This window comes from Gossypium hirsutum, chromosome D01, assembly GCF_007990345.1.
Source record: "Gossypium hirsutum isolate 1008001.06 chromosome D01, Gossypium_hirsutum_v2.1, whole genome shotgun sequence".
NCBI classification, from domain to species: domain Eukaryota; kingdom Viridiplantae; phylum Streptophyta; class Magnoliopsida; order Malvales; family Malvaceae; genus Gossypium; species Gossypium hirsutum.
This window is the reverse complement of record NC_053437.1, coordinates 26,815,060-26,837,145: the sequence shown is the minus strand read 5'-3', so window position 1 is coordinate 26,837,145 and position 22,086 is coordinate 26,815,060. Positions and strand designations below refer to the sequence as shown.

Below are 22,086 nucleotides of genomic sequence, written 5' to 3'. Positions count from 1 at the left end.
TAATTATGAGATAATTTAGAATGACTGAACACATATTGTGGACATTTGTACTCTGCATTTGCATGGGTTGGGGTATTGTGAAGAAGGAAGTAACCTGCTCTGAATTATTGGCTAAGCCACAATGCGTATATTTTGAATCTGATGTTTTGTCCCATTTCGATCTAGCAGCTAAGCTGCGTCTCTGTAACCGTGTCAGACAGACACTTTTGTATATGTACTAATCTGTCCTGGATCTGAACTGAAATTGCTTCTGTTACCAAACCGAATCTTGGAATTCGAAAACTATCTTATAAATGTGTTCTAATTACACCAACTTCCTCTACGCACTGAGTTCATAACTCACTTTGTTATTGATTAGATTTCAGGTGGTTCTCAGACATGAACGGGTCGGTATCGCGGGAGCTCGGTCAAGCCTTTATCTTTCTTTTAAGTATTACTATTAGGAATGTTGGTATTCTATAATGTTATGGTATTTTTGAAGACTATATATACTTATTTAATTGCTGTAATGAATATTATGTGGTGAATAGTTTATTTCGACTGTGTTATAATTGTGGTATTTTTAGTATCGATGATGTAACTCTTTAAACTTGGTCTGGCTATGTACACCGGGTTTAGGGTGTTACATTTAGTGGTATCAGAGCCAAGTTTTTCAACACTCGGACTGTGTTTGGGATCATAATGTGTGATAAAAAGTAGTGAGTTGATAATTTAGTATCTTAATTAATCTAGAAACTAAAACTTTAGCAAATGATCTAACCTCTGACGCTGACCCTATAAGTATTTTTGTTCTGTTATAATGATTGAATTACATAAACTGTTATCTGGTTAAATGTTTGATATGAACTAGTGAAATCATCCTGTTGGATGTCTAAACTTATCTGTGGACTTTGACATTGTAGCTAAATTGCCAAAATGAGTTCGCGTGGTAGTCGTGGATGTGGTACTCGTGGACGTTGAGGATACTGAGGAGGAGGTCAAGCAGAGTCATCCTCTATGGGTAGTATGCCCAACCTAGAGACCAGCGAGACATTTGGTACTTCTACCGCTGAGACAGAGTCTCAGACTCCGATGGCTGGGAACGGCACACTGTCCTAATCCATGATTCGAACACTAGAGAAGGTCGCAGGGACCTATTCTGGATCGAGAGGTCGAGGGTCCGTTACTGAAAGACTCCGGTCGAATGGGGCTAAATTTTTCAGGGGCATCATAAGAGTCACTCCTACTGTTGCTGAGTATTGGCTTGAGGCTATTGAGCGTATTATGTCCGACCTTGATTGCACTCCCACTCAAAAATTAAAGGTGCAGTGTCCTTACTTCGGGATGAGGCTTATCAGTGGTGGCTGATGGTTGAACAGGGTGCTCAGCCTGGACAGGTTAACTAGGATTATTTCAAGAACGCCTTCAGAATGTAGGGGCGAGTTATGTTGAGGCTCACTGAAGCGAGTTTATGAGCCTAGTTTAGGGCAACCGATCTGTGGCGGAATATGAAGCTGAGTTTTTACGACTGAATAGGTATGCACGGGCAGTGGTAGCTTCTGACTACAATAAGTGCGTGAGGTTTGAGGAAGGATTGAGGTATGATCTGCGAGTTCTAATAGCTCCTCAGAGGGAGTGGGTCTTTGCAGTTCTGGTTCACAAGGAAAAGATTGTGGAAGAGGTGAAGCGCAATGGGCGCAAGCGGCATGACTCGAGTGGGATCAGAGTAAGATTAAGAGGGATTTGGGTCCCTCTGGTTCTGGACAGTGCCTTAAGAAACAGGTGAGGTTTGATAAGCCCCTAAGACCCGAGACACCAACTGTAGTGATTGAGATTCAACTATGCAGTGATTGTGGGAAACACCATCTGGGCGAGTGCTGGAGGAAGTTAGAAGCGTTCCTCCGTTGCGGGTCGATGGAGCATCATGTTAGGGATTGGCCCCGTCAACCAGATCAGGTGCTAGTTGCTACACAGACTCTAGCTCTCAGTTTTCTTTAGCCTTCGAGAGTAGTTTAGCAACCACCTAGAGGCCGTGGTACTGGTATAAGGGGCTATGGTTTGGGGAGAGGACAGAGAGCACCGGGCAGAGGTGCAGGTCAGACTGAGGTTCATCATCCGACACTAGTTTATGCAATGAGACACCGCGAGGATAGCAATGATGCTGATGTTATTGTAGGTACATTCTTTATTCATTTTTCCCGTACTATGCTCTCATTGATATTGGATCTACTCACTCGTATATAGAAAGCGTTGTTTCTGCAAATTTGGATTTAACTGCTGAAAATACTGCTAGAGAGTTTTCTATGATGAGTCCTTTGGGTTAGTTAGTTCGGGTTGATAAAGTATACAAACGGGTACCCCTAGAAATCCAGGGTATGGTATTCCCAGTTAATCTGATGGTGTTACCCTTTAATGAGTTTGATTTGATTCTAGGAATCGATTGGCTTGTAGAATATTGGGTCAGTTTAGATTGTGCAACTAAGAGAGTTACTCTTAGGACAGATGAGAATGACGAGGTAATCATGGTTTGTGAGCATCGAGATTACCTCTCTAATGTAATCTCAGCTCTTGTAGCAGACAAGTTAGTCCAAATGGGGTGCAAGGCATACCTTACCTACGTATCCAATCTGTTTTCATAAAGCTTTTTGTGGGAACTATACGCATCGTAAGGGAATTTTTGGATGTTTTTCTTGAGGAATTACCGGGAGTACCTCTGGATAGAGAGGTGGAATTTAGTATTGATCTGTTACCAGGTACTGCTCTGGTGTCCATTGCACCCTATCGCATGGCACCGAAGGAGCTAATCGAGTTAAAAAAGCAGCTTTAGGAACTTCTTGATAGAGGGTTCATCCGACCGAGTGTGTCTCCATGGGGGCACCAGTGTTATTTGTTAAGAAGAAAGATGGGTCGATGAGGATGGGCATAGATTATCGATAGTTGAACAAGTTGAAAATCAAGAATAAGTACTTGTTACCGAGGATTGACGACTTGTTTGACCAATTTCAAGGGGTATCTATTTTCCCTAAAATTGATCTCCATTCTGGTTACCATCAGCTCAAGGTCAAAGAGATTGATGTGTACAAAATCACCTTCAGAACTTGTTATGGTCACTACGATTTCTAGGTAATTCATTTTGGGTTGACGAATGCCCTAGCAGTGTTTATAGATTTAATGAATCGGGTGTTCCAACCGTACTTACACCAATTTGTAGTGGTTTTTATCAATGACATCTTAATCTACTCTTAAACTGAATCTAAACATGATACTCACCTTTGCATTTTACTTCAGATACTCCGAGAACAATAGTTGTATACTAAGTTTAGTAAATACGAGTTTTGGTTACAAGAAGTTATTTTTCTGGGTTATGTGGTAACTGTGGAAGGAATTCGAGTCAATCCCAAGAAAATAGAAGCTATAGTTGAGTGGAAGCAACTGAAAAATGTATTTGAGCTTCGTAGTTTCCTAGGTTTAGCCAGTTACTACCGAAGGTTCGTCGAGGGATTTTCTCTGATTACGTCACCTCTAATGAAGCTACTACGTAAGAATGCTCCATTTGTGTGGTTTGAGGCACAATAGTCTAGTTTCAATAAGCTTAAGTCTGTTTTGACACAAGCTCCTGTTTTAGTCCAACTGGAATCTGGTAGAGAGTTTGTGGTATATAGTGAAGCGTCACACCTCGGGATAAGATCTGTTCTGATGTAAGACGGTAAAGTGGTTGCTTATGCGTCGCGACAGCTTAAGACATATGAGGGTAACTACCTTACGTATGATCTTGAGTTGGCTCCAGTCGTATATGGTGAAAGGTGTATCATTTACACCAATCGTAAAAGCCTCAAATATTTGTTAACTCAAAAATATTTAAATCTTCAGCAACATAGGTAGTTGAGTTACTAAAAGATTATGACTGCACAATAAAGTATCATCCAGGTAGTTGAGTTACTAAAAGATTATGACTGCGTGATAAGGTTTTGTGTTTCATCAGTCGAATTTACGTACCTAATGATAAAGAGTTGAGGCAGTTGATCATTCAGGAGGCACATAGTAGTCCTTATGCTATGCATCCTAGTAGGAACAAAATATATCGAGACCTCCGCAAACTCTATTGGTAGCTCGAATTGAAACGAGAAGCAGTCTCTTTTGTGTCCCACTGCTTGACATGCCAAAAGGTTAAGGCTAAACATTAGTTTCCCTCCGGTTTGCTCCGACGAATTAAGATTCCTCAGTGGAAGTGGGAGCAGGTAACAATGAATTTTGTTGGTCGATTGCCTTTAACCCCCACTAAGAAAGTTTCAGTTTGGGTCATCATTGATCGGTTGACCAAATCCACTCAGTTCATCCCTATTAGAACCGATTATTCCCTAAAAAAGTTAGCTAAACTGTATATTGAAGATATTGTAAGATTGCAAGGGATTCTAGTCTCAATTATCTCTGATAGAGATCAGCGATTCATGCCTCAGTTTTGGAAGAAACTTCATGAAGCTCTAAGCACCCAACTTAATTTTAGTACTGCATATCATCCTCAGAACGACGGACAGTCTAAGTGAGTCATACAGATTCTAGAGGACATCCTTTGGGGTTGTGTAATAGATTTTCAAGGGAGTTGGGAGGATTATCTTCTGTTAGTTGAGTTTGCATACAATAACAGTTTCTAGTCTAGTATACAGAAGGCACCCTATGAGGCCTTGTATGTTCGTAAGTGTCGTAGTCCTCTATATTGGACAGAATTAAGTGAACGCCAGGTTTTGGGTCCCGAGCTAGTTTTTGAAACTAAGAGCACCATGAAATTGATTTGAGATCAACCGAAAGCTGCCTTTAATTGATAGAAATCTTAGGTTGAATTAAAAAGAAAAGATATCAAGTTTCTGTAGGTGATTAAGTATTTCTGAAGGTATCACCGTGGAAAAAGGTCCTCTGATTTGGACACAATGTCAAGTTGAGCTCGAGGTTCATTAGACCTTGCCGCATTTCAAATGTGTCGGACCTGCTGCGTATCAATTAGAATTACCACCAAAGCTAGAGGGAATTCATAATGTGTTTCATGTCTCAATGTTGAGACAGTATCGATCTGATTAGTCGCACATTGTTCCTGCCGATGAGATTGATTTGCGACCAAATTTAACATTCAAGGAGGAACCTATTTAGATCATAGATCGTGATGTTAAGGTATCACGAGATTGAGGAAGCCACTTGGGAACCTAAAGATTTAATTCGACAACAATACTCGTATCTGTTTGAGTCAATTAAAATTCAAGGTCAAAATTTCTTTTGGGGGAGAGAGTTGTAATACCCCAAAATTTTGAAAATTTAATTGTGTGATTCTACAGTAATTAAATTTATGTATCTGTGGTTCTGTGTTCTGCTATTGTGTTTAAGGTTTGGAGTTCGAGTCACATCGTTAAAAGCTTTATTATTTTAGAAACAATATTTATCCATGCAATACATAGTTAAGTTCATTTGAGTGTAAACTTGTGTTAAGAATGAGCCTGCTGGTTCACGAGTTAAGCCTCTATATTATGTTAGGTCCCTTGTTCGAGTCCCGGAGAGGACGATAAGGAATTTTTTTCCAAATGCTAAAAGTCTTCTTGGAAGTTAAATTTTAATTAACGTTGGTTCTAAACTTTATAATTTTTTTCTTTAGTTTCTTTTCTTCTTTGTTCCTTTCCTTCTTTTTCTTCTTCATTTTTTTCTTTTAATTTTTGTTGATCGTGATCGTAGGAGTACAAGATTAGTTGAATTTTATCTTTAGTCGTTGGTCGAAAGGATATTGAGTAAGTCACTGTCAATTCATACGTTTCCACGATTTTTCTTTGTTTTTGTAACCTACTTTGAATTGGGTATTTTTTTCGGTTGGAGAATCTCTGATAAACGACTGGTTGTTTCACTATTAAGCAAGAATATCAGAAGTAGGGAATAGCAAAATGACAATTTCAGTGATCATCATTGAATTTTCGGTAAGTTTTGGTTCTGTTGAAGGTTTCGTGTCGAAACTTTCGACATATGCGTTATGCACGTAATCGAGAAATTTTGTTGATTAAAGGGCTTAATTGTGTGATTGAAAGATTGTTTTAGGCTTCGGTGATCCTTTGTGTTTTATCGCTTTGAAATCCCTTCAGGTGCGTACTGAAAACCCTTAGTTTTTCGATTTTCAAACGTCGAAAAATGTGGCTGTCAATGACACACGGCTAGGCACACGACGCATCGCCACTCACCCCTGAAGATACCTTGAATTGAGCATACTGCCCTCGATGTTGCGACATCAGTCTTGTACGGGAAGCACTTATGAGCCAGGAGCATTTTGGTCCACATAATCAAATGTTTAACATGAGAACATCAGCTGACCTAGGGTTGAGGATGACGGCATCTATAAATAGGCTCATTTAGTACTTGTTATGAAAGCTTTTGATGTTATTAGGTTCCTTTGTAGAATCTAGTTTTCAGTTTATTTTTCTTTCTATTAGGGTTTAGACTTATTTTCAGTTCTTTTCATTAGTGTTCTTCGAAAAACTTAATTTGTAGATGCAATCAAGCGTTTGAGGATTTCAGCACTTCATATATCAAATACAAACAGGATTCTCTAAACTCTATTCTTGTTTTATTCTTTATGCATATATTCAATACCATGTTTATGGTGTTTATTGATTCCATGAGGAACTAATCCTCTTGTGGGGGATTAGCGAGTAGAGGTATGATTTATTAACTATTTTATATGGTTACTCAATGGATTATCTATTTGAGACCCTAGGCCTGACAACCCTAGGAAGCCATCCAGGTAGGAATGAACCCAAAATCGGTATGGCCTATCTGTGAACACCTTCACCCCAAGCTAATTTCGACTGTGAGGTCAAAATATAAGTAGTCATTGTCGACTCATTCTTTTAGTGGAAGATCAGAAGATCCTGCAGGGATAACGACTAGTCGATTGATGAGGAACTTAAAAATGACAGTTGATAAGGATTACCGAAGCAAGCTAATCACCTGTCTCTACATTTGATCCAGTTTATAATCTAGTTTTCCGAATACTCCTTTTATTTATGTTATTTTTAGTTATTTAATTATAAAAACCAAAACATCTTTATTTATGTTTCTTCGTAATATAGTTTATTTAAAATACTAACTAGATCTATTGGAGTTTAGTTTAGAATTAATTTAGTACTAGCCTCCCTTGGGTAGAGTCTTCGGAATACTTCAAAAAAGTTTTGTTGTAAACAAACTATATTACAACCTAACCTGTATACTTGCAAACACCACCTCAAATTCCATATATTTTGTAGTAGTATTCATACTTTGGACGTTAATACATCCAAAGGCGATCATTAATATTGGAAGTGTATACTAAATAAGGACTTTAAATCGTTAAGTTTGAAGGAGGCACGATATTTATAATGTATGGAGGATGGAACTTGAGAAGAGTATTCGTCAAAGACAGGTTAAAGGACACGAACAATAAGATCACCATTTTGGCTCATCATCTACAATATGAAATTAAAGTATAGGTAAATGTTGTAATTCTCACTAAGTTCTTGAAATTATCTGCGTGTTTTATGTTATAAGTAAATTGGTATGGGTCTGGGCCAGGAAGGATGATGCCAGGACTATGCTAGACAAATGGCGTATCGAGTTATTATGCATATTGAGTGAGTTTGGTGGTGTGTCCAAAGATTGAAGTGTTCCTTAGAAATTTGTACTTTAGGGTATCTACAATTGATTAAGATCTCAATTTAGATATCATTGTAATTTAATTACCACGTGTTGTAGTTGTTTTTACTCATTGGATATAATTATGTATTTTAGTTTTAAATTTTGTAATTAAGTAAGTTTTAATTATCTATAGTTGTATAAGTAGATTTAAATCTGGATTCTGTTAATTGGATTAGGTCCGGGTAATTGGACCGGGTCGTGGGAGTTACATGCATTCTTCTTGAATTTACTAGATTTGGGGTGTGACAATTTATCCTTGAAGCATTAGGAAGAATTGTTCAGCCACTTTCCATTTAAATTTATTCAAAACATACTTCGGAAGCAGAGGAGGTTCTGATTGGGATCTAGTTCGTTTCTGTTGTCTAGGTGGCATTATAACAAGATTTCCCTTTATTTTCAATCAAGATTTCAAAAAAAATACTAACCAACTAACCTCAATAGCAACAATCCTATAAGAAAAACTAACAAGTTTTCCAACTACTCTAACATATAACAATTGATTTTTTACAAAAATAACAACAAATAAAAAGAACAAAAGAGTAGGAAATTTAAATTGTATGTGATTGTTGGTGTTGAAGACTATTCTTTCTACTCTGTTGTGGTGTTGTCGTTCCTAAACCATTGGAAGAAACCTGAGAATTAAAAGAGAAACAAGCAAAAACTAATAAAGCCAAAGCAAAAAGATGAAGAAATTAGAGAGAAAATTGAGAGAAAAATAGAAAGGGATATGTTTAGAGGGAGTTAGGGTTTACAAATGAGGAATATTAGGAGATTTTTGAAGGGTTTTAGGGGTTTTAATAGAGAAAAAAGTAAGTCGTGATACCCAAAATGGGTATTTTCAAAACCCGACATGGGTATCGCGATAAACCTAAAATTTTTGGCTTCTAAATTTTGAAACTCTCCCAAGTATCGCGGTAATAAGGGACTGGTATCATGATATCCCTCAAGTTTTTGGTCCCCCTTGCTTGAATCTATCTAGGGTATCGCAATACCACTGTATCATCAAGCCAAAAATTTATTTTGAAGCTTCTCGAGATGTCGCAATACTACAAGGTCGATATCGCGATATCCAATATAGTTTTAGCCTTCCCTCAAAATTGCCCGGGGTATCACGATACCGACCTTTGGGTATCACGATGCCATTATATGGTACCCAAAATTTTCCTAATTTTCCATCTTAACTCCCAACTATAGAAAAATTTAACCTACAAAATCCTAAAATTCAACATGCAACAAATTTAGAACCTACACTAAACACGAAAATTAAATGGAGTTTACACTTGAATAATTTAATTATTTACAAATTAAGTTTCAATTTCCCCAAGGGCAAATTACAAACAATCTTCCAGCCAACATATATTGACTTTCTTTAGCTTTCAGATCCTTCTTAGTGTCAATTTTAGCCTTACAATTGCACACCACTTCACACAAGCTGCAAGGTTAGTAGCATGATAAGACAACATATTAATGGCTTGACACTCGTACCCTAGAGAGGGTGATATTTCCTTACAGCTATGGTCGGGTTCGACACACCTAAAGACTTCTACCTCCCCATTGATTTTCAAAGTCAATCCCCTTTTTCCTACATTGATGGTGGCTCTAGAGGTCACCAAAAATGGTCTCCCTAACAAAATTGGAATCTCCAAGTCTTCCTTAAAATCCAGTATTATAAAGTCTACTGGAAGAATGAATTGTCGAACTCCAACTAACATGTCCTCAAGGACTCTCTTGCGATGGACTAATGAACAGTCAGCTAACTGCAAAGTCACCGAGGTCTCTCAGAGGTCCACTAACCCTAACCTACGATTAGTTGACAAAGGCATAAGGTTAATCTAGCCCTAAGTTCACAATAGGGCTTTTCCAAAGTTCACCCTTCTTATCTCTATTAGTATGGTGAAACTACTTGAGTCTTTGAGTTTCGATAGGACCTTCCTAGACACTACAATGCTACATTCGACATTTAGAGAAAATTTTTCCCCTTTTCCTATTTTCTTCCTCCTAAACATCTCTTCCCGAAGGAATTTTGCATAGTGGGGCATTTTTTCTTGGAGTTCAAATAAAGGGAGGTTAACATTTAATGCTTTAAACATATTGACAAAACTTAGAAACTCCTCACTCTCTCTTTTCTTTTTTTTTAGCCTATTTGGGAAGGGTACAAGTTCTTGGCTAGGTAGTATGGCTAGCCTATCCTTAGGCTCGGACTATTTTGGTTTAACTTCCTCTTCTACACTCTCTCCCACCGCATCTCAAACACTAGGAGTGTAGGTGTTATTTTCCTTCTCTCCTACCTCTTCACTTACGGGTCTCACCGGTTCCTATATCACCACTCTTGATCAGAGAATGATAGCTTTGGCATTTTCCTTCCCCTTCCTCATTACTAGATGTGGCAATGTTTTGCAACACTTGAAGGATTTGCTCCAGCTAACCTTGTATTTAGCAAATGTTTGCTTACACTGAATGCATTCATTCTTCAAGCTTACTTACTCAGATGGGCATAGGAGGATCATTACTATAATCGAGCTTCCTATCAGCTTCTTGGGGTGGCCTATATGGCTGCAGAGGTTAGTAGGAAGTGTTAGGTCTTGGTTAATTGAAGCTAGGAACTCCTTGATTGAAGGGTCCCCTTGGTTCCTTCCCCACATAAGATTGAGGTGATCTCACCACCCCGGGTTATAAGTGTTAAAGTACGGATTATAACCCTTATTCCCTAGGTAATTTACCTCAGCTTGAGTTTTGTCATGAAGGTCGCCCCAACTTGGGCTTTCATTTTTGTACCATACATTTGCATTTATTAGAAGGGGCTTGTTGGGAATTTACGATGAGGTCGAGCTAACTTCGAGGTTGTTAAGCCTTTCAAGGATTTATTAAAGCTTATCCTCGTTGTTGATCGCATTCATGGCCGACAACTTACCTTGATATCTGAATCGTTCAATCGGCCACATATAGGAGCTCATTGCCATATCTTCAATTAATTAGCACCCCTTAGTGTAATTTTTTGACATGAACGCCCCTACAGACGCCCCATTAAGACTTGATTGAAAGTTCTCGTCAAGCCCATTATAAAATGTTTGTAATTGTAACCAATCTTGCGAACCTTTATAGGGACACTTACGTATCATTAATTTGAAGCACTCCCACGCTTCATAGAGTGACTCCCCCTCATGGTGGTGGAAGTTTATGAAATCCATCCGCAGCCTCATGGTCTTACACTGGAGGAAATACTTGTCTAGCAACCGATTGGCCAGTTCATCTCATGTACTGATTAAATCTACTGGCTACAAGTCTAACCACATAAAAGTGTCCTAAGTTAAAGAGAAAGAATAAAGAATGACGTATGGCATCATTGGACACCCTGTTATACTTAAAAAGTATCACATAAGGTTAGGAATTGCTTAAGATGTTGGTTAGGATCCTCATTCATCGACCCCTAAAATTGACAGTTCCCTTGAATAATCTGGATCATCACTGGCTTAATCTCGAAGTTGTTTGTATTAATTGAGGGACGATTAATGCTCCCTCAGACTACCTCTAGGTTGGGTTTTTCAAGCATTTCAAGACCTATATATGACAAAAATAAGAAGATAGGAGTGAGTTGTCATAGAATATTCAATAAAACAACGCAAAAAACACCATTGAAGCCGATTTTGAAGTAGATTTCCATCAAGTTGGAAGATTCCATTTTGATTTCTTTGGAGATTATTATGAGTTTCTTTGTTTCTTGTGGTTATACTATATTTTGGATGCTTTTATTGCTAGCATGAACTAATTTTCCAAATACCTAGGGGATGAACACTATGATGAATTCTGTCATTTGATTTTTATTTTATGCAATAAAGATTTAGGTCTTATTCTCAATTATGTGTGCTTAATTCTTGGTTTAATATTTTTAAACCATTGATCCTTGTTTGATGTGCTTAAATCAGAGGAGGAATACACCCTGTTTAAGAGTAGATCTAGCGTAATTGAGTGGAGTTGCATGCAATCCTAGAAATAAGATTAAATAAATCTATCGAATTAAAGTTAAACATAAAAAGGGAATCCATAGATCGAGTTAAAGCGATAATAGGGGTTTTAATTAGAAAGAATTTTCAATTAATAAACCTAAAGTTAGTTGCTTTTATTCTTGAAGAGAGATATTAGCATAATTTAGGGATTTCTATGGATCGCAATGCTAAGTGAAGAAATTGCGTAATTTAGATTGAAAATGACAGATGAAATCTAGGTGAATTCTTTCTTCGGTATTGTTTCGCTTCTTGGTTGTTAATAGTTTATTTTCCTGATTTGTTCTTTTTCGCGTTCATAGCTAATTAATTTAGTTAATTCTAGTTTTAATTAATCACGCAAATTTAATGGTTAAATAATAGAAATACAGTAATTACTAGTACTTTTATTCTTCATGGAAACGACATCTTTGCTCAATATAGCTAAACTATTAATTGATAGGTGCACTTGCCTTTGTCAAATTTTTTATTGGTTTTGTGGACATCATTGGGCATCGCATAGTCTTGCAATATGTATTGCTCTATTTTTCTTTTGCAGACTGGGGTTGCACGTTCCTCTACTTTCAGATCGTTAATCAGAGGATCGGGAATCAATGGGTCTATTAGTGGAGGTTGGGCTCCTCTCAAAAGTTGGCCTCTTCGAGCATGTCTCAAGATACTTTTCGATTCTGATTCGAATGGTACGATCCTGTTACCAGTCCGATTCATACACTATCCCTACAAACAAAAAAGAACACTAACAAATCAACAAATAGCTTTCAAATAAAATAATAAACAAACACAACAAAAAGAAATGGCGTATCGATAGACCTAGTTTTGGTCAATTATTCCCCTAAAAAGCCTGTAACAATCACACAAAATAACTCAATCATACACAGACTCCCCAGCAACAGTGCCAACAACTTGACCGCTTTCGCCACCGGCGTGTAAACACCGAGGTGAAGAATCAACACTAGACAATCAAATGTAATACGGTATTTGCAAGTGTGACGGGTTAGTTTTAATATTTGTAATGTTCAATGGAACACCCAAGTATTCCAAGGATCGAACCCACAAGAGACAGGGATTAAGTGATCCCTAAACAATTGGCATGCAATTAAGGAGTCTAGCTAACTAACTATTCTCTAAGTGTCATATTACAGCAGGCTGTAATTGAGGTTAATTGTGCTGCTTAATTTTCTAATTACTAACAAGTACTAAATTGTGAAACAAGAAAAATTACAAAATTAACTAATATATAACAAACAACAATTGGTTGAATTTCATGTTGTTAATTAACCTTCAGATTAATGACCTAAATCACTTGCACTACTAAATTGGCTTAATTTTACCTCTCGGTCTTAATTTTACCAAGTTAGACAAATTAGTTTCGTTTATATCTCGACCTTACCAAACTAATCCGAAACAATAAAATTGGTGCTCAATGAGATCTCCTCTCGGTCTCACTCATATAAAATCTCCCTTAGGGGTGTTAATCCTAAGTTTTGAAGTCTATTCGTTTTAGTCCATATTTTGCTATTTAGTACCTAAATCAAATATTAACTAAACAACATTTTCATCAACCTACCACCTAGGATTTAGCTACTCATATTCATTTCTAAATAGGAAAGCATCCAACATTTAAGGAAAATATGCATCAAAGTAAACTCAAAGAAAAGTTGAGAAGAAAAACTTAAGTTTCCTGCAAAAGCTTGAAGGAAACAAAAATCATAGCAATGGTAGCAAGTAAAAACACAGAAAATGAGATTTTTAACAAATACAATTAAAGTGCAAATACAAAGAAATTTTAAGGTACTAAATAGCAATTAGCACCAAGCTACAGTAAACTTAACTAACTAACTACTTAACCAAAAACTAGAAAACTTAAAGTCTAAACCCTAAAAAAAATAAAGAAAGCAACTAAACCCTAAGCTAAAAAGATGATAAAATTTGAAGAATGTAGCTTTACATTCTAATTTTAAAGGCAAAAAATGCCCTCAACATATATTTTTGATTTGCGTTAAGGTTGGACAAGGACTATCCCTGCAGTAATATCTTGTCTCCGCTCGACAAAGGTATTCCGATACCCAGGCTCCGGTATCACGAAACTTACGACAATCTTGAAGTGAGGGGTCCTTGGGTGTCTCAGTACCATGACACGTATGGTTGGTATCGCGATACCACTATAGATAGCCTGAATTCTTCTCATTTCAACATTTTCAGGGGTATCACGGCTTCCATGCCTCAATATCATGATACCATCCTTCTTGGTGATGTTTTCCTCACGTTTGGGCCACCATCGACTCCCTACAACACTTTATCAACTCATTAGGTTCCCTATGGTGAATTTGGCCAACTCAAGTCTCAAAAATGGCATAAATCACACAAAATAACTTATTCAATAGAAAAGGTTAAACTAAATAAAAAAATGAAAAAGACAACCAATTTGCTCGAGAATGATTTCTTCAAGTGTAATGGAGAGCCTAATTTGATTTATCAAATTATGGCAGATCAGCTTCCATAGTGGAGTCAGCAGTACAAATTTGCTTGACACTTCTCCATGCTATGGACCCACTGCCTTGGACAAAGACATAACCCAATGTCGATTCCTCAAATCTCGACACATTTGGAAGCCAAAATAGGTATAATTGATAGGAGTACAATCTTTTTTGAAATACACAAGCATGTAATCTCTCATTCTTCATAAATATTTGAGTATATGCTTAACTGCTTGCCAGTGTCTTGGACCAGAATTCGCCAAAATTAACTCACCAACCTTACTGTGAATTAAATATTTGGACGTTTGAATAAATAGCATACATGATACTTCTCACTATCAAAGCATAAGGAACTTTTCTCATGTATTATCTTTCTTCAGTTGTCTCAAGAGAGTCCTCTAAACAAAGATGAAAACTCGATACAAATGGTTGAATTCCCTTCTTTGAATTTATCATTGCATGACGTTCCAATATCCTATCTATATATGAAGCTTGTGATAAAGCTATCACTTTATTATTTCAATCCCTAAGGATTCGAATGTCTAGAACAAAGTTAGCTTCTCCCAAGTCATTCATGCTAAACTGTTGGGTTAACCATATTTTGACAGATGAGAATGTCCCTACATCATTTTCAATTAGTAGAATGACATGGACACATAGAATAAGAAAGACCACCTTTTCATCATTAATATGTTTATAAACAAAAGGTTCATCAATGTTTTTCTCAAATCCAAAAGTTTTGATCACTTGATCAAATCTTTGATTCCATGAGCGAGATGCTTCCTTAAGTTTATATATTGATCTAAGAAATTTGCAAACTTTATACTTGTTTCCTTTAGCTATATATTTGTGGGTTACATTATATAGATGTTCTCTTCAAGATAGTCGTTCAAGAACACTGTCTTGACATCCATTTGTTAGAAATCGTAATCAAGAATTGACACAATGGAAAATAATATGAGGATTAACTTAAGCATGGTAATCAGAGATAATGTTTCTTCATAATCGATACCTTCTTTCTAAGTATACCCCTATGCTACAAGTCTGGCCTTATAAGTTTCAATTTTTCCATTCGTATTTTTGTTCTTCTTATAGATCCACTTACACCTTATGGGCTTTATCCCTTACGGTAAGTCTACAAGTTCCCACATTGAGTTGGATTTTATAAAATTCATCTTAGCTTTCATAGTTATTTCCTAGAGTTTGGAATCAACACTCGGTGTTAAGAACACTTCTGCTCGACTGGAAGAACTCAGGCCTATGAGAAACCCTCCCACTACGACGAAGCTCCATATGCTACTGATTGTTTGAAGGTCTACTATTAGGAGTTGGATCTGGAACTGTTATTAGATGGCCTTGTGTATTTCCTAAAAGTTCCTCAAGTACTTCTTTACTTAGAGGTTTAAATTAGTTCATGTAACTCTTCTTAAGGAAGGTAGCATAGGTCGGCAATATGTTTGTTTACTTTTTCGAGTTATAAAAAAACACCTTTCATTCCATTAGGACCAACAAAAATGCACAATTATATCCATGAATCCAACTTCGTCGCATCTTTGTCTGATATGTGGGCGGAGACCTCCAAATTCTAAAATGCTTTAGGCTTGGCTTCCTGTCGTGCCATAATTTGTATGAAGTTTTGGGTACGACCTTAGTTTATACATCATTCAGAATGTAGCAAAGCTATTTGTAAAGCATATCCCAAAAAGGAAATCGACAATTGTAAATAACTTAACATCGATGGAACCATTCAATTTTGGAGTTCCCAACGCGGTTAATTGAGACAGTATCTCATTCTCTACGAGGTAACCTAAAAACTCACCCGATAAGTATTTCCCACCACGATCAGACAAAATTATCTTAATGGGTAAACCTAGTTGTTTCTCCACTCCCATACGAAACTCTTTGAATTTATCAAAGGTTTCACTTTTATGGTGCATTAGTAACCTACAACCAATTATGGTGATAGTTTTAGTATATTTTGGCACTTAACAAACTTGTTTTCTAACCATTTTATAATTATTTATTGCATTTTCAACTTTTGTATTTTAGATTTAATTATTTGCAAAATAATCATTTTTACACACTTTTTAATTTTTGATGACTCGTAAGGCCAACTTGGGCCTCGGGAACGACTAATGGGTTGTTTTCTTATATAGAAATTTTGGGATATTTCATTAATTAGACCCTAAAAATTTAACAGTATATTGTATTACTTAGTATCTAGAGCTGTGTGGGCACCAAGTAACATTTAGCCTATATAAGTTGCCTTAGAGTCACCCAATGAAGGATATTCGGATTCAAACCTAGAAAGTTTTATTTTATTCAGTTTTTATTTTTATTTTTATTTTTGTAGTCTGAATATCCTATTCCAACGTGAAGATATTTGTGAGCAAAGATTGTTCCGAAACCGCCCTTCAATATATTTATTCATGAGTAATCTCTTTACTCTTTTATTTTATTCTTTTATTTACATTTCGTTTATTTGGCCAATTAACGTTTGTATGAATATTAGGATAATTTTTTGTGCTTTATTTCTATCTTGAATGATTCGATTATGGAATTGATTAATTAATTAAGTATATTAATCAATAGAAAAATAGAAGTTTATCATAGAATTAGTTGGTATAAATTATGGGTGCCCAAACCCTAGGATTGATGACCCTAGGAAGTAATTTAGGTTAAACGAGGTTGGGAGATAAGTATTGTAACATCCCTAACCTATCTCCATTGTCGGATTAAATTTACAGAGTATTACGGCATACAATGAAACTAATGACATCATAATACCATTCGATTTAATTTAAAAATAAAATATTCAAAACCAATCATCATTCATAGCATATATACTAATGCGAGTCCTAAATTGAGCCTACGGCACCTTAAAATCAATTTGGAATAAACAAGGGCTAATTTGAAAATAAATAGAAAAATGTGGAAAATTTTCAAAACAGTAGGTCACACGACCGTGTAACTGTAACACCCCTAACCTGTCTCCGTCACCGGATTAGGGTTACAAAGCATTACATTACAATTCAAAACATTTAACATCGAAACAGAAATTAATAAATAATTTACATGTTAACATTTGATAACACAACTTAATTATAGCATAAATAATCTTATTAAATCGAGCCTAAGAGACCCTAAAAATAGTTTGGAAACATTTAGGGAAAAATTTGAAACAAATAAGAAATTTTAGATAAAATTTTAAAAATTTGTGAAATAGGGGTCACACGGCCGTGTGGCTAAGCCGTGAGACATAACCCAGACCATGTCCCATCCCATGTGTCTACCCGTGTAACTCACTAACTTGGGTCACATGGTTGTGTCGCAGGTCGTGTGCTAGACTGTGTGAAACTTGCACTTGAATTAATATGACACATGGTCGTGTAAGGTGGTCGTGTGTGGCTCATTACTGTGTGACAGCCCGTGTCCCAGGCTATGTGCAGCACAAATTGCCCCTAAACCAAGCTATTTCAAACCCTATTCTTGCACACCATTTCTACAAACATTCATCTAATCAAAACACATTCCAATCACACTCAAAACATATCAAATCAATCATCTAATTAGTTCTAACCAATGTACCAATAATAGGTACCACAATCACAATCAACCTTGTTTCATTTCAACATTTCAAAATCAATCATTTACCACATTTCTAGCATACCAAATAACCATTTCTTTTTCATAACATTAACCTATAAACCATTTTCTTTCAAGAGGCATGAATAAAGTGACCAAAACACACATCGCATTTGATCTAATTGCCTATCCAATGTACCCTCATTGGTACCACAATTTAAATGTCCAAACAAATCCATACTCAATATCTACAAGACATTATCAAAGTCTCCATTTCATCACATATGTTTACCATATATCAAGCTAATCGCTAAAGGTATTTAGCTAATAACCAAAATCACATCAAGTTTTAAACATACACCAAAGATATTAAAAATTTATAACCACAAAGCTTACTAATACTAACTTATAAACAACATCACCATAAAAAAATAACTTAAGGGCTCCTAGTTCATGCCATTTATAACCCGACATTAATATATCCAAATCTTCTACCAAGATAAAGGATGGATAGTGTGAATGTACTCCAACTTGATTCCAACCGATCAAGCTTTTCGAAAATCTACAAGATAAGGAAAAACATCTACGTAAGCAACCAGTGCTTAGTAAGCTCATATAAAGGAAACTTAACTTACCGAACATAAATGATTAAACCACTAAAACATTACTCATTTATAATTATGCATACTTTTCCTTCCAATTCACAACACACCACAAGGTTAGTAGGTGTAATAAAGAGCATATCCAATCAACTGAATATAAAACATATTAATATGAAGTTCCATACATAATTTCTCAATCTAGTACTCAATTTGTTCCCTTTTCATTTCATATTCATATACCAAAATTTTCCATTTCATGTTTCCATAACACAGTTCTTTTCATATACACATCCATTCATTAAAAATTAAATCATCAGTTGAATCAAATAAAATAAAATCGAATACTTGGCAAAAACTCATATAAGCATTTAATTCCCTAAACACACCACAACATCACAATTTAACATATTTATAAACATATAAAGTATATAATCACACCAAGTCATTAACATTCATTATCAAACTATACTAATCAAACGTTCAACTCGTATTCATACCTACGATACATATCTCACTTGAAACGTGTTACCTGAATAGCAAATGATCGGAGGGTGCCACAGTGTCTTTCAACCATGGTCTTTTTTATTCGGGACTTGATGTCATAGTGTCTTTCAACCATGGTCTTATTCATTTTTCATCATGTTGCCATAGTGTCTTTCAATTATGGTTTTATTCATTTTCTGTCGTGTTATCATAGTGTCTTTCAACTATGGTCTTATTCGTTTGATTTGTGATGCCATAGTGTCTTTCAGTTATGGTCTTACTCAATAGAATTTGTGATTCCATAACATCTTTCAGCTATAGTTTTACTCGATAGAATCATGATGCCATAACGTCTTTCAGCTATGGTCTTACTCATTTATGGTATGGTGCCATAGTGTCTTTTAGCTATGGTCTTATTTATTTCCGATATAGTGTCGTAGTGTCTTTCTACTATGGTCTTAATCATTTCCTTCAAGAAAACGAACTCGATTCATATATAAAAAATTAGATATTAAACAATCTAAACAAAAACTAATTGATTTAATCAAGTTACGAATTTACCTCGACGAGAACAGTTGTAAAAACGAAGCTGACGACTAGTTTGACACTTTACCTTTTCCTTGGTTTAGATCCATTTGGTTCTTTTCTTGATCTATATAATAATATTCATTTAATTAAAACATTCAAATAACTTAACATAATTAATTCAACTTATAATCCTTATCAATGGGAAATTTACAAAATTACCCCCAATGTTTTATTTTTTATGCAATTTAATTCCTAAACTCGAAACTTACAAATTTACCATTTTTATCTAAAATTCATGTTAGTTGATTTTTGTAGGATTTCTAAACAGCCTAAATTTCACATTAAATCCCATGAAAAATTACTAAAAATCACTAAACAAAATAATTCTATTTAACAACTAAACTTAATAATCTATCAATTAAATCCATAAACACACTTAAAACATTCATGGCAAGTCCCTAAATTTTTAACAGTTTCACAAATTAATTCCCCCAGTTAGCTAGATTAAGCTAAAATAATAACAACAACATAAAAATCATGAAAAATGAACCTCAAAATCCCACACATGCATGGAAAAGAGCTTAGTCGAACTCCATGGTTTCAAAAATGGTGTTTATTCAGATGTAGAAGATGAACATAAAGAGACAAAATATATATGTTTTACTTTTTACTTTATTTTATTTTAACATAGCTTTTCTTTTAATTTTTATTAAAATTAACATATTTTAAGTGCCAATCGTGAATACCATTTTCCTATGGTATTATTGCCACATAAAACCTTGTGACATTATTTATTTAACTATTTAACTCCCTTAACTAATAGAATTTAACTTTTGTAACCTTTACGATTTAGTCCTTTTCAATTAATTAACTATCTAAACATTTAAATTTCTTAACCAAATTTTAATATGACCCTAATAACACTCTATAAATATTTAATGAAATATTCAAGGGCTCGATTTATAGAAACAAGGTCTCAATACCTCATTTTCTAAAACCACTTAACTTTAGGGACATACCACTTGAACTTAATTATTCTTTCAATTAGAAAAAATCATTAAAACAAATTTCAACGTAATTTTATACTTGACTCGTAAATATTAAATAATAATATTTGCAGACTCACTCGTTGGATTTGTGGCCCCGAAACCACCGTTTTTGATACTATTGAAAAACGGGTTGTTAGAACTCTCTCCGCTTTAGGAAATTTCGTCCTCGAAATTTCTTACTCGGAATAAGTTTGTTTACTAAAAGCTCATAGACTCTTCTGTCTTTTATGTCAAATATGTCTCCTCTAGTTTGTTATTGTTCATTTTTGGCCAATATAATGGGTTTTGCCAATAGTTAATATTTTTTTTCAGTTACCCTAGAACTCGATGATATATCACTATAACATATATCCTGCAGAATCTGAATTACCCGTTTCAATTGTTCGTCTGTTTGCGCCATAGCTTTGTGAATTCTAGATACATACAACTCAACTAGCTTTCAAACGAATAATGTGTTCTGAACAAAATAGCAATAAGTTGTTTTCATTAGTCTGATAATAATAATCCTAATTGATTCTCCCTTTCTCAACGTCAAAGATAGTCCAAATATAGAATCCATCAACTCGCCTTCATATCCCATCAAAATTTATAAAAAATCGTAACAACTCATACAAGACTTGATATTCCACTTTGACATACTAGATATCTCGATACAAACTCTAAATTTCACATTTTATTCTTAGCTATCAAAAATTTTGTCACAAATCATTTCACAGTTTGTCATACTTGACCGAATTGAACAGACCCTAATAAGTCTCTCGTAAGATGTCTCGTATAAATTCAGAATTGTTCAACACATATTCAATTTTTTAATCATAAATTATCACCATCAATACTGAAATTAATGATCTGATCATTCCGAATATATTCCCGTTTCACTAACACATTCGATTCCTTTCTTTTCATCTCATAAATTCTCTAAAGAATTAACGATTTAACTCTCGAGTCTATAATAATTGGACTGGCATAATTCAAATTCATCTGAGTGAAACGTTACTGTAAATAATGAATTCCTTTATGGACTTAAACTAAATTAGTACTAGTGTAACACCCCAAACCCGACCCAGACGTTATGGTCGAATCTAGTATGTCACATCGAAATGTTTCTCAAACTTCGAACTAATTGGTAAAACTCGATTCTTAAATTTGGAAACCTCTTTATTAAACTTTAACTATATAATTAACCAAATGCTTTCATTGTTAACTACTAATAATATTTTAAGTTGATTTAAAACGTGGAAGCATTTGTTAAATCTAACGATCAAAGTTCGTGTCTTTGAAAACAGTAATTATTTAGAAAACTTGTTTTCATCTAACTAGCAGTTTAAAATATAAAGCAATAGTCCAATTAAAAATTTAAACCAAATTAAAGGCCTTATTACAAAAACAAAACCAAACTTATTATCAAATTAAAAATAAAGGCTAATGTGAACCGCAGTGATTGTGTGGCCATCTCCGAGTCCCTCACAACACCGAATCGCCTAAGGCTGAGGATTACTTGCACAGTTAAAAGAGAGGGTGAGTTTACGAAACTCAGTGTGTAATCCCCTTCTAAAAAATCACTATGCAACATGCAGAATCAGTCTGGGCCTGAGCCCTATACAGTATTAGTACAGTGTGGGCCTTATCCCATTATAGTAACAGTGTGGGCCTTAACCAAATACAGTAATTAGTACAATGCAAT

The 22,086-nt window shown here is 35.3% G+C and overlaps 1 protein-coding gene across 1 annotated transcript; it reads left to right on the top strand.

The window, feature by feature from the left end:
- The first annotated feature begins 1,101 nt into the window (after positions 1-1,101).
- LOC107921647 (uncharacterized) lies at positions 1,102-2,806 on the top strand. Its single transcript, XM_016851476.1, has 8 exons — positions 1,102-1,258; positions 1,303-1,376; positions 1,466-1,705; positions 1,747-1,935; positions 2,053-2,155; positions 2,224-2,298; positions 2,413-2,560; positions 2,650-2,806. Exons 1-8 carry the CDS (start codon positions 1,102-1,104, stop codon positions 2,804-2,806), a joined length of 1,143 nt encoding a protein of 380 aa, XP_016706965.1.
- The last annotated feature ends 19,280 nt before the right edge of the window (positions 2,807-22,086 follow it).

What these genes read in the sequence shown, in the direction of transcription:
- LOC107921647 (XM_016851476.1), top strand. Translation starts at nt 1,102, where the DNA reads ATGATTCGAACACTAGAGAAGGTCGCAGGGACCTATTCTGGATCGAGA. An exon ending in TTGGCTTGAGGCTATTGAGC is followed by an intron (nt 1,259 to 1,302) that starts GTATTATGTCCG and finishes CAAAAATTAAAG; the next exon opens with GTGCAGTGTCCTTACTTCGG. An exon ending in ATGACTCGAGTGGGATCAGA is followed by an intron (nt 1,706 to 1,746) that starts GTAAGATTAAGA and finishes GGTTCTGGACAG; the next exon opens with TGCCTTAAGAAACAGGTGAG.